Genomic DNA, 21,571 nt, shown 5'->3' with positions numbered 1-21,571 from the left:
AAAGACAAAATGGGACACGCCCACATAGTTATGACATTGACAGGACCTGCTATCTGCTCAACCTATCTATCCCGCCCTCTTTCCCCTCAAAATCTCATGTATTTACTTAAACGGGGGTTGAAAAAAGAAAGTCTTTGCTAGCTAATAGCGCTGAAATGTCGTTGCCAATTTATCCGGCGACCCTTCAGCGAGAAGGAACTTCACGCACAATAAATTTTTCATTCGTTGTCATTAAATCATTTCGTAATGCCCCCGAAAAATATACGCAAAAAAAATAAGAAAAAAAAGGAAGCACGAAGCGAGGAAGCAGAAAGGAGCCAAGGATAATGACAGGCAACATGCTGCAAGTGTCAGGCAGACAGGAAAACGGAAACGTATTGGCGCAGTGAAGTTCGCAATGGCTGCCAGACAGAAATGGGGAAGAAGAAGGAGGAAAGTTTGGGGAAATGTGTCGGGACTTCATACTCGAATCAAGGAGTCTTCGGCTATGAAAATTACGAAACGATTTGATACCGCAAATCGAATACCATCAAATCAGTTTTATTCTTCAAGTTTTTTTTATTAACGTCTTACACAGAAGTAGGACTTTTAGATGCACCGAGTTTATGATTCATATTTAAAAAATATTTAAAGAATAATATAAATGTCATAAAAATATTGTTTAACAAATGTAATCAATTAAGAAATCGAAGACATTACAATCTAAAACAGAGCATCTCATATTCTGGACTTTCGAATTTAACTTTCTTCCTTGTTGAGGACTGCGGAAACGGATGCGGGTGCGGACAGCTTAAAAGCGCCTGCCAAAAAAAAATGTATATATGTATATAGAAGCGCTTTGAAAGATGCGACAAATACCCATAAAAATCATAAATTATGCAAAATATATTTGATTAAAATTCATTTACTGCCAAGAAGCGATGGAGCAAGCAAGTGGGAGAATGATAAATGCCAGACAAGAAAATCAAAGCAAATCACTTGCAGTTGCCGAAGAGCGAGCCGAAAATGTTTAATAATGGAAATCCCCAGAGCACGCCCAAAACTCAAATGCAGGACTTGGTACACGTGTCCTTGCACACGCCACACTTCATAAATTTTCCTACGCCGGCGGCTCCCGAGCATTTACAGTTACAGTTATGATTGCCCGAAAGTCAACTGGGGAACGAGCCGCCCATCCGTCGGATGTCCGCCCATCCAACCCTCCGCCTATCCGGAAACTAAGCCTCGCAAAAAGAAAACCGCAACAAAGTAAACACGGCGAAGGCCGAAGGAACAACGTTTCCCTTCAATGAATGGAAGCTCAGCCATTCAAACAAACGAAGGTACACAGAGAAAAAAATAATAATTTTGTTAGGACATAACAACATATGTTGCTGATTTCTCAATTTATTTTAAGGCTATCAGTTTTTTTTTGCCTTGTGGCAGTAAAAGCTAACATGATGACACATATTTTACAAACACAACTTTTTCTAATGGTGGCGTTTATATTTCGAAAGACAATTCTTTAAAAGGTCTGTCGTTAAAAAAATTCGAACTGTCAAAACTTAAGAAGTAAAGTAAAGAAATTTTTCTTTGTCATTATCTATTTTTCGACCCCATAACTAGAAAGTTTTTGAACAGTCTAGGATCAACTATAACATGATATTGATATTGAGTTAAGTAAATGTTTCCGATGCAGTAATATAACTCAAAGTCAAAAATCAAAGTGACATTAAACAATTGGTTCTAAAATATAAAAAGAAGTATGCATATTTTTAAAATTTTTATTTTTTATTCTTTTTATACTTACTTTAATATATTGACCTGTGTTAAAATCTACTTTCATATAACTCATCGGTCCGTAAAAATATTGAAATTGTTTGCGGTGTAAAAGTCACCCTCTATGAGAAAAGTAAAAGTACACAGACACATTGTAGCCCAATGGCTGAGCTTCGAATCCTGCGCCGCAATCAAATCATCTGCCAAGCTTATGATTTATTTAACTTTTTTAATTGACTTTTTCCGAAAGCGGTAGCTTCTCCCCCGAAAATAAGGACTGCGTGTGAAAGGATAATGGTGGGTCTTCAAAAAAGGAAACTTCACTTGCAGCCTGTTGTTGTTGTTGTCGGTGTTGATATTGCCCGAAAGGAAATGCGTCATATAAGCAGATGCGGATGCGGATGCGGATGCGGAGGTGTTAGTCGTCGTGTGCGTTAGGGCGGTAAAGTATAGTACTGGGTTTGTTGCAAGTCCGGGTTAGTCTATTTATTTTAATGCCTATTTTTATGCTCATCCGGCTGACGTTCACTTTCTTTTGAACAAAAAAAAGGATATCAAATAAAAGGAAAGTGGTTACATTGTTTGATTTATGTAACATTAATTGCCAGCGGAACAGAGAGAGTGGAACGCGTGAATAGTTGATACAAATTTAAAAAAAAATATAGAAATAAATAGAAATTAAAGAAATAAAATTAAAATTAAACCTCGAGTTTCAAGTACCCAAAAATTTACATTTATTCTTACAACTTTTAAAATAATAGTTTGCTTTAGAAAATGTTTGTGTGAGTCGATAGATATAGACCAAATAAACATATAATACCTGGCATCTACCATGACTTTCGCGAATTGTGGGCGTTAGAGTGGCCGTGGAAGCATTTTGAAATAAAAGCCAGGTAGACTGGCATGGATAAATCGACTCGGCTATCAAGAAAATATATACTTTATAGGGTCGGAAACACTTACTGTTAAATTCTTTTCAAAGAATACAAAATATCCTTTTACTCTACGAGTAACGGGATAACTTAAAGTGTTATTTATTCAATCATTTATAAACTAAGTATTAAAAAAAATAAAATGGAATCCTTCCTTTAAGAAATATATATTTTTATCGTTAGAAATGATAAAATTTTTTAAGCATTTTTCTGTACTATATAAACACAAGAACAATTTTTAAACAACGAAGCCCATAAACATTTTTAGAAACTTGAAAAAAAAAGAAATATTCAATTATTAATATTGACAAGCCTGCGAATAACCTGAACCATCTTCCATAAAGATATTTCACCCAGAACAAGCTTTCTTTGTTCAGTCATATTCGAGTGTATCCCACACGCATGCATCTTGACTCATCCATCGGATCGGTCACCGTGAAACCGAACTAATTTGACAGCCAACTAGCGCCGGACCCTACATATGAATGTATTCCCAAGGATGGACAGGAGGACAATGGAAAAGGGATCGTATGGCCCCAAGCTCACTTGTCAGTCTCCGGCAAAGTCTAACTTTCAATTCTTGAAGTCAAACATAAACCAACCACCACACACCCAAAAACAGTATCCCACAATCGGCCACAAAGGCTGGCAAAAATATAATTTATGAGCTAACCGAAAAAAAGAAGCAGATCAGGGCATTTGATGTATACATTTTGAGCGTTGTGGAGACACAAAACTGATTTTGATGGACACTTAACAAAACGACACCAACTGCATGCCAGGACCTGGATCACAGGAACATTCAGGTGGGGTTGCTGAAACCGAAGATCTGTTCTTCTTCGAGCTGCGAGGGCAGAACAACCCGGAGAGAAATACGACATATTTCATATTTTATTTATTATTTAGAAAGGGTATGCTGCATAAATCAAAAGCGAAATGAGTACGACATAACAACACCAAAAAGCTGAGACCAGACCCAGATGGAGTGGAGCAGGCGATGGAGGTGGCGGTGGCGGTGGCGGACGGAGACCTGGGATATGGGATCTGGGGGAGACCAGAGTGGCAGACGCAATCGCAGTCATCGATGTTGTCCAGTGCAGCCAACCAAACAACCAAACTGCCAAACAACCAGCCAACCAGCATATGAAATAAAATCAAAAATAAATGCAAACCCAAAACTCAAGCCGAAACTGAAACTGAAACGCGAAAAAGTTCCCACATGTTCACAATTTTGTACACATTACGTTTATGGGCATTGGGCGAACCGCACCAGAGGAGTTAAAAAATAAATAAAAACAGACAAAAACAATCATCGAGAAACCCACAGATTTGCAAGTAAGGCATAAAATATCATTCATTCAGCATTCAACATAATGCGATTCATCGTCTGTCTGCTATTCGTTAAGCAGAAGTATGGAATGTTCCTTATATTCCAATTAGAGATAGTCGAACATTTTTGAAAAATTAAGTGTGCTAAATTTTTTATTAATAAAGGGTTACTTTTTATTGCTGTGATTTACTGTTTCTTAATTAAAACATAAGCTTTCAAATATTTAATTCATGTTCTATGTCTCTTAGTTACTAGTTAAAATAGCTAAACGGTCAATAATGTAGCTAAAATAAGTATTAACTAATTATAATTTAATGAAAATTGTGTTATTTTATTTTAAAAAGGTAAAATATTAATTGCGAACAGTCTTTCATACTCAAATGAATTTTTTATCCAACTTATGGTTGCAATCGGCAAGCCGATGTTTATATACAATAGCTGCAAATTGCAAAAGTTAAAAATTCTTTAAGCCATATAAATTTCGAATTTTTGTGTGTATGTTTAAATTAAATAATTTTTCGATCGTTGCATTGGCAACGTTTTTGGATAACAAAAAAATAAAATCCAGAACCAAAAAAAAATTGGGAAAATAAACATGTTAAAATTTTGTTTTCAATTGTTTTTTTTTAACATTCCGATTCAAATTAATATACTAATTTGCGTAGAAACGGACAGAAGGAAGGAAGGACAGACGGACATGGCTTGATCGATTCTCTTTCACTGCGTTGCAAACTTCTGAATGAAATTATAATACCCTCTGCAACGGTAACAAAATATATAGACTTTTTTTAAATATCCTAAATAAATTGAAGTCACAGTTTTTATTATACATAGAAGGTTTTTAGTGGCAAACACTTAAACATTTAGTAGTTGTATATACATATATATGAATAATATGCTTACACAACAAGTTTAACTTTTTCAAAATATATTTGTAAACTATTCATTTTGTGTTCAAAATTGTGTTTTTTTCGCTCAGTGTTTGCGAATGGCATGAAAGGGTAACCAGAACAACAGTCAAATGTTATGTGTTTGGTATTTTTGCGTCACGCGTTGTTCCACATTGGTTTTTGTTGTTACTCCGCTTGTTGGTGGCTCAGAGGGACTGGTGGGGGAGGGGGAGGGAGCGGTGAATCGATTCGCGGATTGCGCCTGCGCACACGCCTGAATGCCAAATGCTGGACCTTCCGGGGGCCAAGGGTCTGGAGTTGGGCGCAGGGGGGCGGGGCCATATCAGCGAAATGATCGCAATCTCAACACAAAATTTGTGTTTGGCGTAGACATTTTTTTACTGTGCCGAGGGTCCCTCTAAGATAACCAAAAGATGATGAAGATGAAGCAGCAGCAAATCTGCAAAAAGCCTGGGGAATGTGTGACTCCCCCGCCCGCGCCTGTCTGGAAGGGTTTTGCGCCAGGTTCTTAGTCACACACAAAAAAAAAAACCATTAAGACCATTTTAACATTTAGTTTATATATTATTCTCCTATAAAAACTTGTATGGTACTAACGCTCTTCACGACTTTGTGTGGATATAGGTCATATACAATTTTATATAGACAATTTAAACAGTGTTTGCCATCTAGCTTGTTGTTGACAAACAAAAAAAAATTGTGGTGGATACTTTTCACCGAATACAATTTAATAATAAACTTCGTATAGCGAGACTCACAATTTTTCTAAGTTCAGCGCCTGTACAGAACATTATTGGAGCTTTTTGGCACTCCGCCTGTCATTAACCTAAATAAATGTAGTATACTAAATAATTTTTAATGCTTACGGCCCACCTTAAAAATGTTGTACAACCCTTTCTAAGGTGGGTGTGCATTTTTAAAATTTTTTTTTTAATTTATAATAGATTTAAAAAAAAAATTGTTGTTATCCAAAGGAGTTTAAAAGTTAAAAGTGTAAAACATTGTTTTATTTAAAAAATATTTTTATGACATTTAAAAATCCAATTATAATTTTGGAAATTTCATATTTTGTTAATAATTCCGTCACATCAGAAATATTTTTTCAGTGTAGGGTCCGAGGTTTAGGTCCTCGGCCAACGTCGTGTTGTCATAATGAATGGTGCAGCTTAAGTCATTTCATTTTGGAGCTGGACTCGAGGCTGCTGCGTTTTTTATAGTGCTGCTGGCGCCATGAAATATTAAATTACGAGCTGCTGTTTGCGCTCACCCCGCGTCCCTTGGCCCCCCGCCCCCACATCCCGTTGCTCATTAGGCGCTGAGACATTCCGCATACGCCGTGTGTGCTTGGCTTCGTTTGCGAATGAAATTAATAACTAAAACGTTGCAGCCCATAAAAAAAAGGCAGGCGAAATCGATCCACCAATCGGGCAAATTGAAATTCCAACTTTCAGAATTAATAAGTTAATTTCAGCAAACGCCCCTTGAAGTCCAATCCATCTGCACGTTTGTGTATGGATATGTTTTGCATAATTACACCCAGCTCTTCCTCCGTTTACGACTTTGGTTAATTTGCCTGGTATTCCGGGGGGCGATGAGGCTGTGCAGAGGGCTTTTATGATGCGGCCTGCCATTAAAAAGGTTAAAGTTGAGGCTCAGTCGCTTAATGACTATCCTGGGGCCACTTGGGCATATATGCCTTGCCACTTGGGACGCATGTTAATTGTTCGGACATTTATGGCAATGGCTTGACACATGTTTGCGGGCATCTTTATGAAGGTTAATGGGGTGAAGAGTTTTTAGAAAATCTTAGACGGATTATATGGGATGCAGCGACTTAAGAAGACAATATTTTCCTAATTTGCAAGTGATAAAATATTTTAATAGGTTTTGTTGTCAAAATGGACATAACCTAATTGCCATAATGAAACTTTCGATGTTTCCAAGGTAACACAAATGCATGTGATCCATAAGGCTTTTGATTTTCGAAGAACCTAATCCACTACAACAAACCTGTAGAATTTTTCAGACAATTGTTAACTCTTTTGAATTTTTTAACAACCTTTATCCTATTTAATATTCAACATATATTATAATGTTGTAAAATAATGAAAATAGAAAAAATAACACTAAACTAAAGAAATTTAATATCATAACTTTCAGGCTTTATAAAATTAAAGAGCAATAGACTCAAACTATTTTGACCCACCTGATAACTTGTCTTATAAATCTATAATATATAACTGACCTTAAAAAATTTCCTCAGTTTGTATAACTCTTTCAAACTCCCTATAGTGCACCTTATTTCCCACCCATATATCTTCCTTTCATTAACTGAAGTTATTTTATGATCCTACTCTTTTGGACTCGAAAAGGTATCGGTGCCTTTCGCCACCTGCAATTGCAATCATTTCTACGGGAACTTTGAATCACATGGTCAGTAAATTTGGTCGAAATCAAATAACGATAAAAAATCACACGAATATTAATTCGAGGAACTGCAAAGACCTTCAGCCAAAAGGCGGTCGAAAGGCAAAGGCAGTGCTGTTTATGAAATTTATAGTTGCGGTCTAGGAGAAAAGACGGCAATCGTTGAGTCCCAGTTTTAGTTCAGGTCGGGTTCGAGGTTCTACTCGCCATTCCACAGCTGGTCGTGTGAGAATGTTTGGGGCACATGTGCCCCAGTCCTCATACCCAGCCTCAGCCTTAGCTCCATCTTCATCCTCATCCTCATCCACGTTCCCATCCTCCGTCTCGTCCTGATCTCGGCCTCAACCCCGGGTTCAACTGCAAAGGGGAGCCTGCAAAAAAATACATTTAAAAGAATCCAATCCAACTACTGGCCAAGTCCGAAGATCGCCTCTAATGGCAATGCAAAGCTGGAGTCTTTGTTTCTGTCCTCTCCACTTTTATGCGATCAACTTCCATGGAAGTGGGAGCTTAAGCCCGACGATGAAAATATTTATATACATATATATATATAAGTATTTGAGCGCAGACTTATCGCCAAACAAGATCAATAAGCACGATATCAATAAGCACTGGTGTTGTTCCAGGCCGAGTAACAAGAACAACGCTGGACGAGCAACTGGCGCAGATCCAGGCTGATGAACACCGGGGCAGGTGGGGTTAAATGGGGAATGGAACTCATGGTGGGGGAGTACTTGCGAGTGCTCACACGAATATTAATCTAACTGTGCCAAGAGTCCTTTCTAAAGACCAAATATCGTCTGCCTATATACTTATAAGTTGAAAGCTAACTGAAAGATTGGAAGGTAATAAAAGACGAAGAGATCAGTGACGCTTTTAATGCTGATTAAATCAATCTATATAAGCTAATGTATTAGATGGTTCCCTACTCCTGATTTGCACTTATCCATTGTTATTAATATTAACTAATTTATAGAAAGATGTTCTAGTCTTGAAATGGCACGCGTAGACTTACAGTTGGCTAAAAACCTTAATGTTATTCTAGTACAAAATTCACATGAACGAAAATTTTTGGTTATTTTCGTAAATTTGTAAAATGGTTTTTATAGAACTACTTTTAGTTTTTATTTTGCCTGAAACCCCTAACTATTATACAAATTCTTAAACACCTAATTTTGTTCATTGGTAATTAAACATTAGGATAAATTAAAACAAAAGTTTACCTATGCTTTAAAGGTTGCTTTTGAGTACTTATATTTTATGACCGCAGCAGTATGCATGCGCCCAAAGTTAAGAGACAAGAAGGAACTTGCTTTTCATTTAAATTCAATTTATATTTTAAATTAATTAAAAATTTGTATTTTAAAAATTGAAAAGTTGAGTTTAATTTAATTAATAAGCTTTCTTTTGAAAATTGAATGATTTCTATACCATCCTTAAGGCCATATAAGAAAGCGAAAGTAAAATAAAATAGTTATCTTTCCAAGTTCGTAACTTAAGAACTGACCAACAAAAGTAATTAATGGTACGAAATGAAAAACAGCAGTCAGTGAGTTTTTTCTGATCGTCATTATGTGGTCGACTAAAAGCGAAAAAATTTGGGTGAAGAACAAATGCCTTCGAAATTTGTCAAAATTTGTCTTGCTTGTCATAATCATTAGCCAGATTACATTTGTTATTATTATAATTCCGGCGAGATTTCGAAGAACAGAGGAGCAGAGCGGAAAATTATACCACGAAATAAGCCCAACGACCACCGATGCTACATAGATGACGGGATTGGATTGGATTGGTTCGGTTCGGTTCGGTTTTAAAGCCGCAGCCAGTATCTGTTTGTGTTTACTTGTGCTGGTTGTTTACCCTTCTGGCATTTGCATATTTTGAATGTTCGCGGGCGACTCGTGGCACGTTTTACAGAAAACCGCGGGGAAACGAAAGCGAAAAAAAAAAACTTTATCGATGATTGTGTGGGCGAGTCATGCGGCCCAGTCTCTTGACGACCTTTTCATAGTTCTGCATGTCTTTTGTTGTTCGTTCGTTCTGCGGTCGTTGGTTGTCAAACAATTGTCACAACGTGTCGGCATTCACACGAACTTTATGTTTTATCCAACACCTCGGCGCAAATCTCGCAAGGGTTAAAGTTTGCGTAGAGTTTGAAGTCAGGCCCCGAATCCGACGTGGAGTGGGAGTAATGGTGGCCGATCGGTGATCCATTGCCCTACCGCATTGCACTCGGTTCATCAATAACCGTCTGCGGCGGTGTTCCATCAAAAGTCGCCAGCGATTGTACAAAAACCCAACACTCCAACTGAAGGGTCCTTCAATTCTTGGCTAATAATGAGCGGAACCTCAGCGGTTTCATTGTTCTGGCCCCTCTCCGCGCCCTCACAAATATGTATTCATTATATTTATGGCACAATTTTGCTTTCAAAAGGAGGGGAAACAAAAAGAAACACTTGTACCCTGGGCCCGGGGACTCGACTGACAAGCGGAATATCTTTTTTCTCGCGATCGATCCAAGGAACCAGCGAACAATCGAACGATGGACGATCGGCAATCGATGGATTGGTTCCTCCGCCGAATAGATCACTCAAGCGAAATGAATTATTGATGGCCTGATCGGCCAAAGGGTAGGGTAAATCACACACAAAAACACATTGCTGCAGCTCGAGAGATGAAATGTAACCAGAGCTTTGACTTAATGTGGCAGCTCAACCAGATCGATATGTCCATACAACCGAATCGAATCGAATCGAATCGAAACTGCTCAAGTTTTGTGACTTTGTCAAGTCCTCCTCCTGCTTGCGCTGATCATTTGTGATATATTGTTTCGGTAGCAGTTTGTTAAACGTGATCAATTTTTAATTACCCATCATCATCATCATCATCATCCATTCGAAGGCATCCATCGGTCGGTGATCGGTGATTGGTGATTGGTGATCGCTCGATTGTCGTATCAATCGCACCGCACAGAATGTAACTCGGACGTTTGTCGCATGTCATTCAACGATTTATGCCCCGAGCGACTTTAATAAATGTGTCTTTGCCGCTTTTGGCCCCAGCATCGTTGCAACCCAGTACCTCGGCTCCCTTCCTTTGCTGATTGAGGCGACTTCGTCCCTGTTGATGTGGCGCCGTTGTCGGCTCCCCAATCCCCCAATTCCCCAATCCCCACAAACCGCCATTCCCTCCATCCAGTTCCCCATTTGGAGCGTGTGTGCGCAAAATGTTTAATTAGTTTTTGTCTAATTAACACTTGGAACATGGCGAAAGCGACTGGAGTCGTGTGCCACCAAAGGCGTGAAGATCAAAAGGTAAACAAGCGTCATCGATCTTAGGAGCATGTGAAGGAAAGTTGAGTCCGGAGAATGCCATTGGGGTTTTAATTCAAATGTCTTGGGAATTTAGTTCACTTTCATTTGAGCCAAATTTATTAATTTCATAATAAATTAATAAAGACATTTAAATGATTGTATGAAGTATTAATGCTTATTAATATAACATTAATATTAGGAAGTAAAAGTAACAAAAAATGTAAGGAAATCAAAAGAACCTAAGAGGAAAAAGTAAATTTTTGTTGAAAACTATAAAATGATTGTGGTCACTGAATAGACTACAGAATCATTATATTTATAAAACCATTTAAAAAAGTATTGCCCTTTAGAAACGCTAAAACATTAACTAAAAAGTACTGTAGCTAAATGTCAAGTCATCATAATAGTGAGTACTTCATGAGTGTAGAGGTTTCAGAACTAGCATCCTTGTTTAAAGTATTTTTTTTATTAAAAAAAACATGCTCTACTTTAGTGAACCCCATTGCTTTTTAACTTTTGCAATCCTCTGTTTAAATCTGGATCATGGCCGCCGGACCAACAATATAATTTCTTGGTCTGCACACGCCCATTTTGCCACCAGAATTCCACAGCGTCCAAGTTTCGAAGGTTCCGAGGTGGCGAGCCCTTAGGCAGCGCACAAATTAAGGTGAACGCCCACAGCACGCGCCGGCAGAAAAAGTAGGGATAGAGAGCCAAGAGCCCGAGAACCCGAGAATCGAGGACCGAGGACCAGGAACCTAAGCAGCCAAGCTGGCTGCCAAAACTCCAGTGGAAATATTTGCCACTTGAGTTGCGGTGGATCCCCTTTTCCTCCTCTCGCCGCGATTGCCACTTGAAGTTCTTGGCGCGCGCGTTTATTTATTTTGGTGCGGGGCGCAGAGTAACAAATTAAAAAGTAATTCTCAGGCGCAGCATAATTAGCTGCTAAGTGACACTAATGGGGCCGCAGTTGCACTGCCCCCAAAAATCCTCCCCCTTTTGCCCGCCCATCCTCGTGTCCCTGGCCGAACTTGATGCACTTTTTCCCCCATTTCGGCGCGGCGTTGTGTGCGGGCAATGTGAAGTTTCCGTGATGGTGAGTGAGTGTTCGTTGGTTTAGCTAATTGAGTTTTGTTTTTCGGGCCAGCGGTCCACATGGCCACTTGGCTCCCTTGTGGCTGCCAAGTTGAGTTGGCCCAGTAATTGATGGGCCTGCTGAAAGCAGGGCTCTTGGCAGTGGGGAGATCTAGAAACTGCTAGATAATCGAGGGTTGCCTTGCAACAGTTGACAGGCAAGTTAGTTTGTTTCACCCATTCCCTACGCAGCTACACCCAAGAAGAGACTCGACCAGAAATGGTAAGCATACAACTCGAATTTACTTGATCTCTTATACCTAATCCCGTCACAAGTTCCGTCAGGGTAAGCACAAGCTGAGCTCTGGCAGCGTATCCTCAAAAGATCCGGCTGAATCCATCTCAAGTAAAGATCGCAGAAATATAGTCTCAAAAGACAAATTTGAAGAGGACCAACCCAGAAAGTTCTGTAGACGTAAATGTTTTGTAGAGAGTTCCGGACATGTTGAATACCGCAATGGCAGAAATGCTAAAGAAAAAGTTTTTAAAACAAACTTCAATCAAAAGGAACAAAGTTATCAGTCAAATGCCGAAGACTTTTCGGATGAAAAGGTCGAAGATGCAGCCCAAGATATAGAACCCTTATCTAGTGAAGGGATGCCCTCTGGCTCCACTGACTGTTCTAAAAGCTTTAGCCAAATCTATAGCGAAATCTTCGAAGAGTCCAAGGAACGACAAGAAAAAGCAGAGCGGGCATGTCGGGCCTACAACATAAACAAATCTAAACTGCGTAGGACCCGTGAAGTATGTGAGTCTGGTGGTCCGGGAAGTGGAAGTGGAAACTATGATAGCAGCTGGGAATCGGAGTACTCTAGCAAGTTGCCAAAGAGTTCCCGGGAATATGACAATCTATCGGTACAAGGACAGCTCCAGAGCATAAATGGCAGTCGGGAGAAAGATTCCCTGAGGGAACCTCTTAACCATGAGAAAAAAATAGACAAAAATATTAGATTAAAACGTTCCAAAATACCTGTAAATAAGCCAGAGCATAAAGAAATGTGCAGTTCGCACAGAAACCAAGAATCGAAGAAACTCTGTTCTCATCGACCGGAAAGTAGGTGTTCTGATGATAGATCTTACGTGTGCAAGCACGAGTCTTCAGGGTTTAGCTTTAGCTCGGTATGCTCCAGATCAAGAAAATACCATTCTGAGGACTACAGCGCAAGGGTGACTGATGGCTCCGATTACCCAGCCGACGGCAGAGGTGACTCAAGCACTGGCATTCCCACTACTGCGACATCGCAATTCCGCTCACAAAGAGATTATCTTTCGAGCGGCAGCACACGCCATCGTCATCATCATCATTATCGTCGCCAGAGAAGTGTGCCCAAGACGTATCAAGATCGTGGAAATAGTCCCATTAACATCAAGACAAGGCGAAAAACGCACGACTACCATGAACTTTGCAGCGAAATTGGCACCGAAAATGCGAGGAAGGGTTTGCTTGGCCGATCAAGTGCCTCGGTTGGTGTCCAATACCCCAGTGAAGATGAAATCGAGGATTGCTCTACTGGTAGGACTAGTAGTTATCCAAATTCGGAGCAATGTCTTCCAATCGAGTTTGAAAGTCATGAAGATTGCTTGTTGAGCACTGAAGAAATAAAAGTAATGAGCACCATTAATAGTGGAAAAAAAACTTTTCAGGATATTGAGATCAGCAATATAGATCATCGTAGTATGACCACTGAAGAGGAAGATCGACTACAAAGCGATCTAGATATGTACGATGATGAGCCAACTGATACGGTGGATCTCGAGATATCCGATAAAGGTGAAGCATATAATGATGAATATAGCCAGGACACCGAGATAAACGATGAAAAGGAAGACTTTTCTGATGAATATGATCAATTTGCCCAAAAACCAGACGACGACGAGGTAAGTATATTTCACAACAATGGAAATATTTTACTTATAGACCAGCAATATCTCTCCCAGGAATATATTCAAAGTGATCAAGAACTGAGCCATGATTATGAACAAGATATATCCTTAGGTCAACATGAAATCTGCGATAAAGAGTCAGAGCAGTCCAAGAAAAGAGCTGAAGTTAAGCCCAAAAGCCCACTGAGTCTTAAGATATACAATGCTGATGAGGCCCTGATGGAAATTCCCGAGGATTTTGAGGGCTCTGCGGTTGTTCTGGACGACAATGCTGACTTCCTGGACATCACGTTGACCGATGATGAGGAGCAGATCCGGGCCAAGTTGATGGCCGCAGCGCTGACCACCAGAAGGAGTGGCTGCTCCATCAGCGCTTCCAGCGGTGTTAAGTCCCGTCGCTCCACTGAGTCCAGGTCCAGCATCCTTAGCTACAAGCCCAGTGTGATCTTCACTCGCCGATCGGAGGTGATTGAGGATGAAAATGTTCCCAGGCGGAACAATCGAGTTGCGCTCCTGGCCGAGCAAGTTCTGCGGTGCGTTTCCAAGTCCCACACAGATGAGCCCGAATGGCAACCCTTGATGGAACAGGTCACCGACCCAGAGCTTAATAAGCAACCATTGGCGGAGAGGGAGGTGTCCAAAAGGTTCACCAGAGACCTGACAGACAGTGGAACGCCACTTTGTGTGGATCGCCAGTTGCTTTCGAAGGAATTCAATAAAAAGCTGCAGCGCCAGCTAAAATCAATTGTGGAGAGTTTCCAATGAATTTTTTGAGTGCATATATATTTTGTATTTATAATTACGTGACATTGAATATAACTCAAAACTTGTTATCTGCACACAACATGGAATAATTAAGTACTGGTAAAGTGACAAGGTATGTGGTTAAAGCAAGTATTTTGAATTCTATAAAGTATATTCATTCTGAATCAGTCGAGATTCTATGAAGTATATACATTAATATTTTGCATAAAAGCACAACAGCAAAGTTAGTATTTTTTTCATGTATTTATTCGATTGTTCCAATGGGAGCTATGTGCTATAGTTGTCTGATCCAGACCGTTCCGACTTATGTACTATTTGCAACAGAAAGATCAAGAACATATATAATTTATAAACTTCTGCGTGAAATTATAATAAAAACTAAGGTTGGAAAATCCACAAAGTTTTAAATTAGTTTTTATTTACATTGTTTTTCTTGCCCTGCAAGCATTAAACATAGAGGTGGTCCTAAATTAATGTGCTTTAAAGTTATACCATAGATATGTATATGGAATACAATTTTTTAAAAATATAATTTATATAAATTGACAAACATATTAAAATCCATTATAAATAGTTGTGTATAGGCCCAAATTCTCATAACATTATTCGTATGGTGTATTTTTCTCTGGGTGGAATGGCTTGGAATTGAGTTGGGGATTGGGTCTGGTTGTGGAAACTACTTGAAACTATCAGCGGCATGGCATGGCCGCCTGGCAGTCTGCTGGTTCGGTTTTCTTCGGCTGTGCTCTGGGTCCTAGGTTGAGGTGCATAAATCAACTTTAGTGCTGGCCAAGTGTCTTGCTGAAGGGCGCAGCTCTCGAGTGAAATTTAGGGCTGGAGCATTTGCCCCGCCCCCTGGCGCAGAGCATAATTAGACCGTGGCTACTGTTAGTCTGCTCGTGCACTTGCGTCCGCCTCCCACCGCCCTCTTTGCCGCCCCTCGAGTTGGCCATTCATTTTCCCGACACATACTAAATATGCTGCAGTTGTTTACATGATCGATCAGGGATCGGATCCCTGGGATCGGGCCTATGCTCGCCTGCATGCTCGGGATGCACCTAATTGCTAACCAAACACCACTGCAGACGCGCAAATATTGTTTTAAGGCACATCAACGTATTTCACCTGCCTAATGCCTAATGCCTAATGCCTAATGCCCAATGTCTGATCCACGGATCGATTGAGTGGGTGTATTTTTTGGGGAAATGTTTCTGTATTCATTCCCTACTTTTTCCCATAATGAAGTGCGTCTGGATATGTTTATAATTTACGATACAGTGCAGTGCCTATTTGTGGTTTCGGAATTGAAGGTAGGGTTGGGCGCGTTGTTGTTGTGTCACGAAATTAATACAATCAACACAATGTGGCCTTGTTGAAAGCACATCTTTTACGCCAATTCAATTCTATTTTTTAATCAATTTCGATTAAAGCCTGTATAAAACATTGGCCTGTTTTAAAACCTAACAAAATCGATGTGAATTGCTTTGACTGAACGGCGTAGTAATAAAATCTTTAATTTAAGAGTTCAAACCTGGACCAATTTTATTTTTTAACATTTAAACAACCTGAGTATATAGGTACTAAAATTGTTTAAATCACTTAAAGTAATGAAACTATTTATTTTATTTTACATGTATTTATTAAATTTATCTTCCTTGTGTTGTTGTAAATCAAATAAATAAAATGTATTCCTTTATTTTATTCGTAATTCCATAAATTTCGTCCGTTTAAGAGGTCAATCGATAAATATAATTCAAATGTTTCATTTAACACTAAAATAATTCATATTTTTGAATATTTTAAAATAATATTAATCGTTCTTGATAGAAGTGCTTCTTGAAAATTAAATAAAAATAATGTATTTTAAGCACATATAAATGAATTTTAACAAAGCAAAAGTGATTTCTGTTTCTAATCCAATATGCCAATAAAACAATACGATATATCTAACCAATTTCCCACACGCGTTCTGCCCACAAGGTACGATTAGCCCACGTGACTTTTCGTGGTCATCAGGTGAGCGCGCACGGCATAATTTAGACAATTTAGACAATTTATTGTGAAAAATGCACTCAATTTATATGACTTGATTATATTTGCCTTCCTTCCTGCCGGTCGCTGTCGAATGGCTGTGTTTGCTTAAGTCGCCGCATGCCGCACAGATCCATGACATTGGCTGGGACTCGGACATGGCCTAAACAAGACTGCGACAACAACACCCAGCCGATTGGATGACGATGATGGAGAGATGGGAGGGGGGGATGAACGGCTCGAGGCGCACCCCACGCCAATTTATTAAAGCCAACACCAGGGAAAAGTGACCGAGTGGCACAGGTTCTCCTGGGCCTATTCGATATGAAAAATTGCACGAAACTGCAAAGGCGCATATGCAAAATGCATAATTCATTTAACATTTTGTAAATCATTTGTTTGAATAGCACGATGACGGTGATGCGCGGCTAGCTCCCAGGGTCCTCCGATCCTCCGATCGTCCGATCGTCCAATTCTCCTCCAATCCCTCGATCGCCGGTCCCTGCAACAACCTGCCGCAGTCCAGCTCCTCTTGGCCAACAGTTAAGCTATTCGTCTGCCCTGACAAATCGAGAGTTGAGTCGGGCGGAGTGGACTCGGTTCGAGCCTGGGACTCTGGCGGGGGCATCTGGCTCCAGTCCCAGTCCTCAGTTTCAGTCCAATCCTGCTGCAGCAACACAATGGCCATGACGGTGCGCAAATATAATTTCACAACTGTCTGCACATGCTCCAAACGAAACGAGGCACAACGCAAAGGTGAAGCTGCATCGCGAGAAATGATTGAGGAATATTAGCTATAGTTTATAAGTTCTACAATTTATAAACTTATTGGTATAGTTTAAGGTTCTGATATGTATTTTTTTTAATTTCGGAATTAACAGTTTTCCTTTCTGTGTTTTTGTGAACATAACTTTCAAAAACTAATCCGATTGGAATCGTTTAATGAATTTTAATTTCGACAGATGAGATTTAAGAATAATAATTTTTTCACCAAAAAAAATGATTCATCTGATAAAAAAAATGTTTAATTTTTTTTACTTTAAAACAAGAAGAAACATTATAGCCAAAGGCCATAACTTTTAGATCCCCTTTTCTTGGCTAACCAAATTCAAATGGAATAGGTTTTAGGTGGGGCCATCTACCCCAGATTTTCATGCATGCCAATAACTTTTAAAATAATAGTTTGGTTTGATAGACTTTTTTATGAATCGATAGTTATTGACGAAATAAACATATAGAAGTTTGTAACTGAGTGACACGACAGACTTTACCGATGTCTGGGCGTAGGAGTGGTCTTTTTTTTACATTTGTAAATAAATTTTCGCTGCTTAGGCATAACTAGAATCTGCATGTTAAATCCCAATTTTTTAGCTTTTTTAATTTCCTAGTTCTCGACGTTTGGGACGGACGATCAGACAGACTAAAAATCCAAAAAAAAAATTTTATTACGCTTGGTATACCCAAAACTGCTTTCCAAACAAAAAACTTGTTATAAAAAAAGGCTTAAAATGTTGGTTCGTTTTTGAAGTTGTGAAGTTTTTTTGTTTTGGGAGCAATTTTGATAGCCTGAAACGCTAGAAACGCATCCATCTACCCGTCACAAACTTTTCAACAAATACAATATACCCTTTTTTTATACGATTAACGGGTATAATTGTGCCACCACAATGATTTTCCCAATTTTTCAGAATCTTATAAGTATAAGCTTTCATCTACAAAGCCATTTCTCTCAGTGTCGCAGCGAGACGAAAGCAACAGTGTCCAAAGCATAAAAAGAGCTCAGCCATAAGTCACAACGCCGAAACGACTTTTCAGCTTGGGATAATCCTTTTTATTATTATTTGTATTTGCCTCATCTTTTTGCCTTTGATTCCTGTGAAATTTGCATGCGTTGGGATTCCGATACCGTTTCCAACCCGATCCCGATCCCGACCCAGTCCCAATCCCAATCCCAAGTCCGATCCCGATCCCGATCCTCCAACGAGCTAATTTCGTTTTGTGTGCGAATATTGAAAAATTACAAAACTTTTAATGCGAGTGGGGTGAAGGGATTTGGATGGTATGGGTTCCAGCTGGACCCTTCCATTGAGATTTCTTGGGAACCCAGTTTTTGTGGCCGGTACTGTCTGTAATTTTAATGATCCTCCACTGACATCGTAACTCAATAAGTCTGCCGAGTTGCGATCGCTCCAGACAGACAGTCTGGGATCTGCTTGGCTTTCCCAGCCCAATAATTTATCATCTTTGGTTGCACTTCGAAAAGTAATTAAGGTTTCTCCCAGCTCGCGTGTGGTCGGTGGATGGGGAATGCGGCATTGGGTGTGTTGCCAGCCAAAACTATTGTAAGTCGAGTGTGGCGTTAAATTTTTGATTAAAAAACTATTAGCCAAGTGTAAAAATTATCGTTAATGTGCTGTGTGGTGGTGCCAATGCGTCTGCGCCGTGTCCAAGCTGTTCCAATATTTTTATTTATCGTTTGTGTTTTTACTATTGTTGTTCCACAAACGAAATGTTGAGGTGCTTGGCTTCTTGGGCTAGATAACACTAGTGAACAAAATACCAAATTGACTACAAATTAAAGTTACAAATGTATATGCTACTATTAGAATTCCCGCTTTGCTCTACTCTTGGTTTCAAACGGAAAGTAGTTTTCTATAATTTTCTGTTTAAAGACTCATAGTCTACTAAAAAATAGTTTATCTCTTTGAATACCTTGTAGAAATATGGCTAAATAAAATTAGCTTGTTCAGAAAAAAATATTAGAGATGTTTGTGGAGCACTTTTATATTTTTCTTTTGCTTACTAGTGTTTTAAAGTTTTTTGTTTTTGCGGCGCGGTGATCAAAGTGATGAATGAATAGAATTTTCAACATGAAAAATTAGCTGGCATGAGAGAATTCCTCAAAAGATTGGGAAGACAATGTAATTATCGATTGCTGGGTATTGAAAAGTTTAATTTATGCTCCAACCTGTTACTTGTTTTAGAGAGACTTTACCATCAACAAATTTTGCTAGTTAAGATAGTTATTGCAAATTATTCTTAATTTATATTTATGGCAAGCTTCAGATTACAAAAATTTAAATATTTAGAAAAATATTTTTGGCAGATAACGTTTTAAGGATTGGGATTGTGATTTCCTAATTCAGTTTTCCTGTTTTTCTTAACTATAAAAACATAAAAGTATTACCAATAAAACTAGCTTAAAGTAAAAACATTTTGAAGATTGGATTGAATACATCTAGGAAATTAATTCCTTATTTTGCCATTAACGAAAAAGGGATTGTCTTGATCCAACGGAAATCACAAGTTAGAGGCGTTATTTCCAAAATGAATTCTTATATTTTTTTTGGATGTCAGTAACAAGATTTATTAATTTAAACTTTGGTTTACAAAAGAAATACATAGAAAAATGTAAGTCTATTATGTTAAATGACTTTTCAAAGAAAAAAACAAAGTGCAAAGGCGTAAAAAATATCGTGAACAAAACTATTTTAATTGTTTCCGGTACACCCCACTTTTACTCTCATTATCGACCGCAACAGTTTGCCGGACAACTATGAAAATAATTCAATTAAAAAATGACAACCGCAAAAATTAGTAAACCACAAAATCCGCCAGGCCGCGACGAAAAAAAACGTAATAAAGTACCTCCGATGAAAACAAACAAAATGAGTGGATAAATCAGTAAAGGAAACATAACTAGTATAAATTAATTTATGTAATTTAAGTGTCAGGCCATTTATACTGTTTGTGCAAAAACCAAAAATTAGACTTTACATTGGGAATTGTGAGCGGCATGTGTACGTTCGTTGGTTCAATTTAAACGTCCGGGGGCCCTGTCACTCGTTGGGTCTTTACCTGCCTATTTCCCAGTTGGATGCAGAGCCCCACCCCCTCCTGTTTGCCGCCCCTTTTCGCCCCCCTTCGGTGGCCTTTTCCACTAGCCTGTCTATGAGTCGCAGTCGACGGCAGTTTCCGTCGTCAATTTATAAACGCGTTCAGCTTAAATTGCAACAAATAGTCGCTTATTGAAACTTAAATTGTACCGACACAGAAAGTGAACGACCATTTGTGCAACAGAGAGGGGCATATTGGGCCAGAAAGAGACTGGATGACAGAGCCATGGTTTTGGGCCTCGTGTCAACAAGTTTTTCTCTCCCTCTCGCTTTTGGCCATTTTTTATGTACTTTTTGGCTGTTGTTTTGTGTCAGTTGTTGACGTTGTTCGGTTGTTGTGTGGTCGTGGCTTGATTTGTTTAAAGGTTTCTGGTTCTGGGCTTCGGTCATGGGAACAAGGTTTGCCAATGGTTTGATGTGTTTTTCGGATAATGTCTAAGAAAAGAGGTAGATCAAAAGAATTGTTTTAGGTATTCTTTTGCTCTAATCAAAAGGAGTTGAGTGAAAAAATATCTTGTATTCGTTTACTTTAAAATACAAAAATAAATAAATAAGAAGTGCAATTTATATACTTACGCTCAGAGTTAAAGTATAAAATACTTTATTTAAAATATAAGAAAAACCATTTAAATAGTTTTTCTTGATCAGACATACCCTACTCGATCTAGTCCATAAACAACATGAGCAAAAATATATTGAGAACGAATATTAGACCTCAGCGCACTGACAGGGAACATGTTAGTGTTAACTTCTATTAAAAATTTTTTCTGAAAAGATTTACAATCATTTATTTACTTTTTTAATTTATGTTTCATTATTGATGTTCGGGTCTCCTGACTAAATTTCGATGTATATTTATTACTCAATATATCTACTTTCATTTATTTAATGTTTCTTACTATTTTATTGCCAAACAAATTACAGCAATGTTTCTCTAAAGAATTTCTCAATTGTCTCCTGTCATTAACCAAAACTCCTGACATTGGCAATTAACTTTGGCTGCCATTTCTTCAGCTATTTCTCCCAATCAAAAGCTTATATGGGGCCCGCACATTCTGGCCGTAAGCCAACCGAAATCAAACCAAGCCAAACTCGTTTATGGCCAGCTTTGAACGCTGGAATCCAGGTAAAAAATTTAATTGCACGCCACAACAGTTTTCTGGCTGATTTCATCCTTTAATTTCAATTC

General features: G+C 38.8%; 1 protein-coding gene across 1 annotated transcript; it reads left to right on the top strand.

The window, feature by feature from the left end:
- The first annotated feature begins 11,978 nt into the window (after positions 1-11,978).
- Positions 11,979-14,513, top strand: LOC108140956. The gene is made up of 3 exons (XM_041709653.1): positions 11,979-12,029; positions 12,092-13,684; positions 13,745-14,513. The coding sequence occupies exons 1-3, from the start codon at positions 12,027-12,029 to the stop codon at positions 14,453-14,455; spliced, it is 2,307 nt and encodes a 768-aa protein (XP_041565587.1). The 5' UTR covers positions 11,979-12,026; the 3' UTR covers positions 14,456-14,513.
- The last annotated feature ends 7,058 nt before the right edge of the window (positions 14,514-21,571 follow it).

Source organism: Drosophila elegans, unplaced genomic scaffold (assembly GCF_018152505.1).
Source record: "Drosophila elegans isolate 14027-0461.03 unplaced genomic scaffold, ASM1815250v1 contig_476, whole genome shotgun sequence".
Taxonomy (NCBI): domain Eukaryota; kingdom Metazoa; phylum Arthropoda; class Insecta; order Diptera; family Drosophilidae; genus Drosophila; species Drosophila elegans.
Note: the sequence above shows the minus strand (reverse complement) of the source record. Positions and strands in the feature narration are given on the sequence as shown.

What these genes read in the sequence shown, in the direction of transcription:
- LOC108140956 (XM_041709653.1), top strand. An exon ending in AAAAACCAGACGACGACGAG is followed by an intron (nt 13,685 to 13,744) that starts GTAAGTATATTT and finishes TATCTCTCCCAG; the next exon opens with GAATATATTCAAAGTGATCA.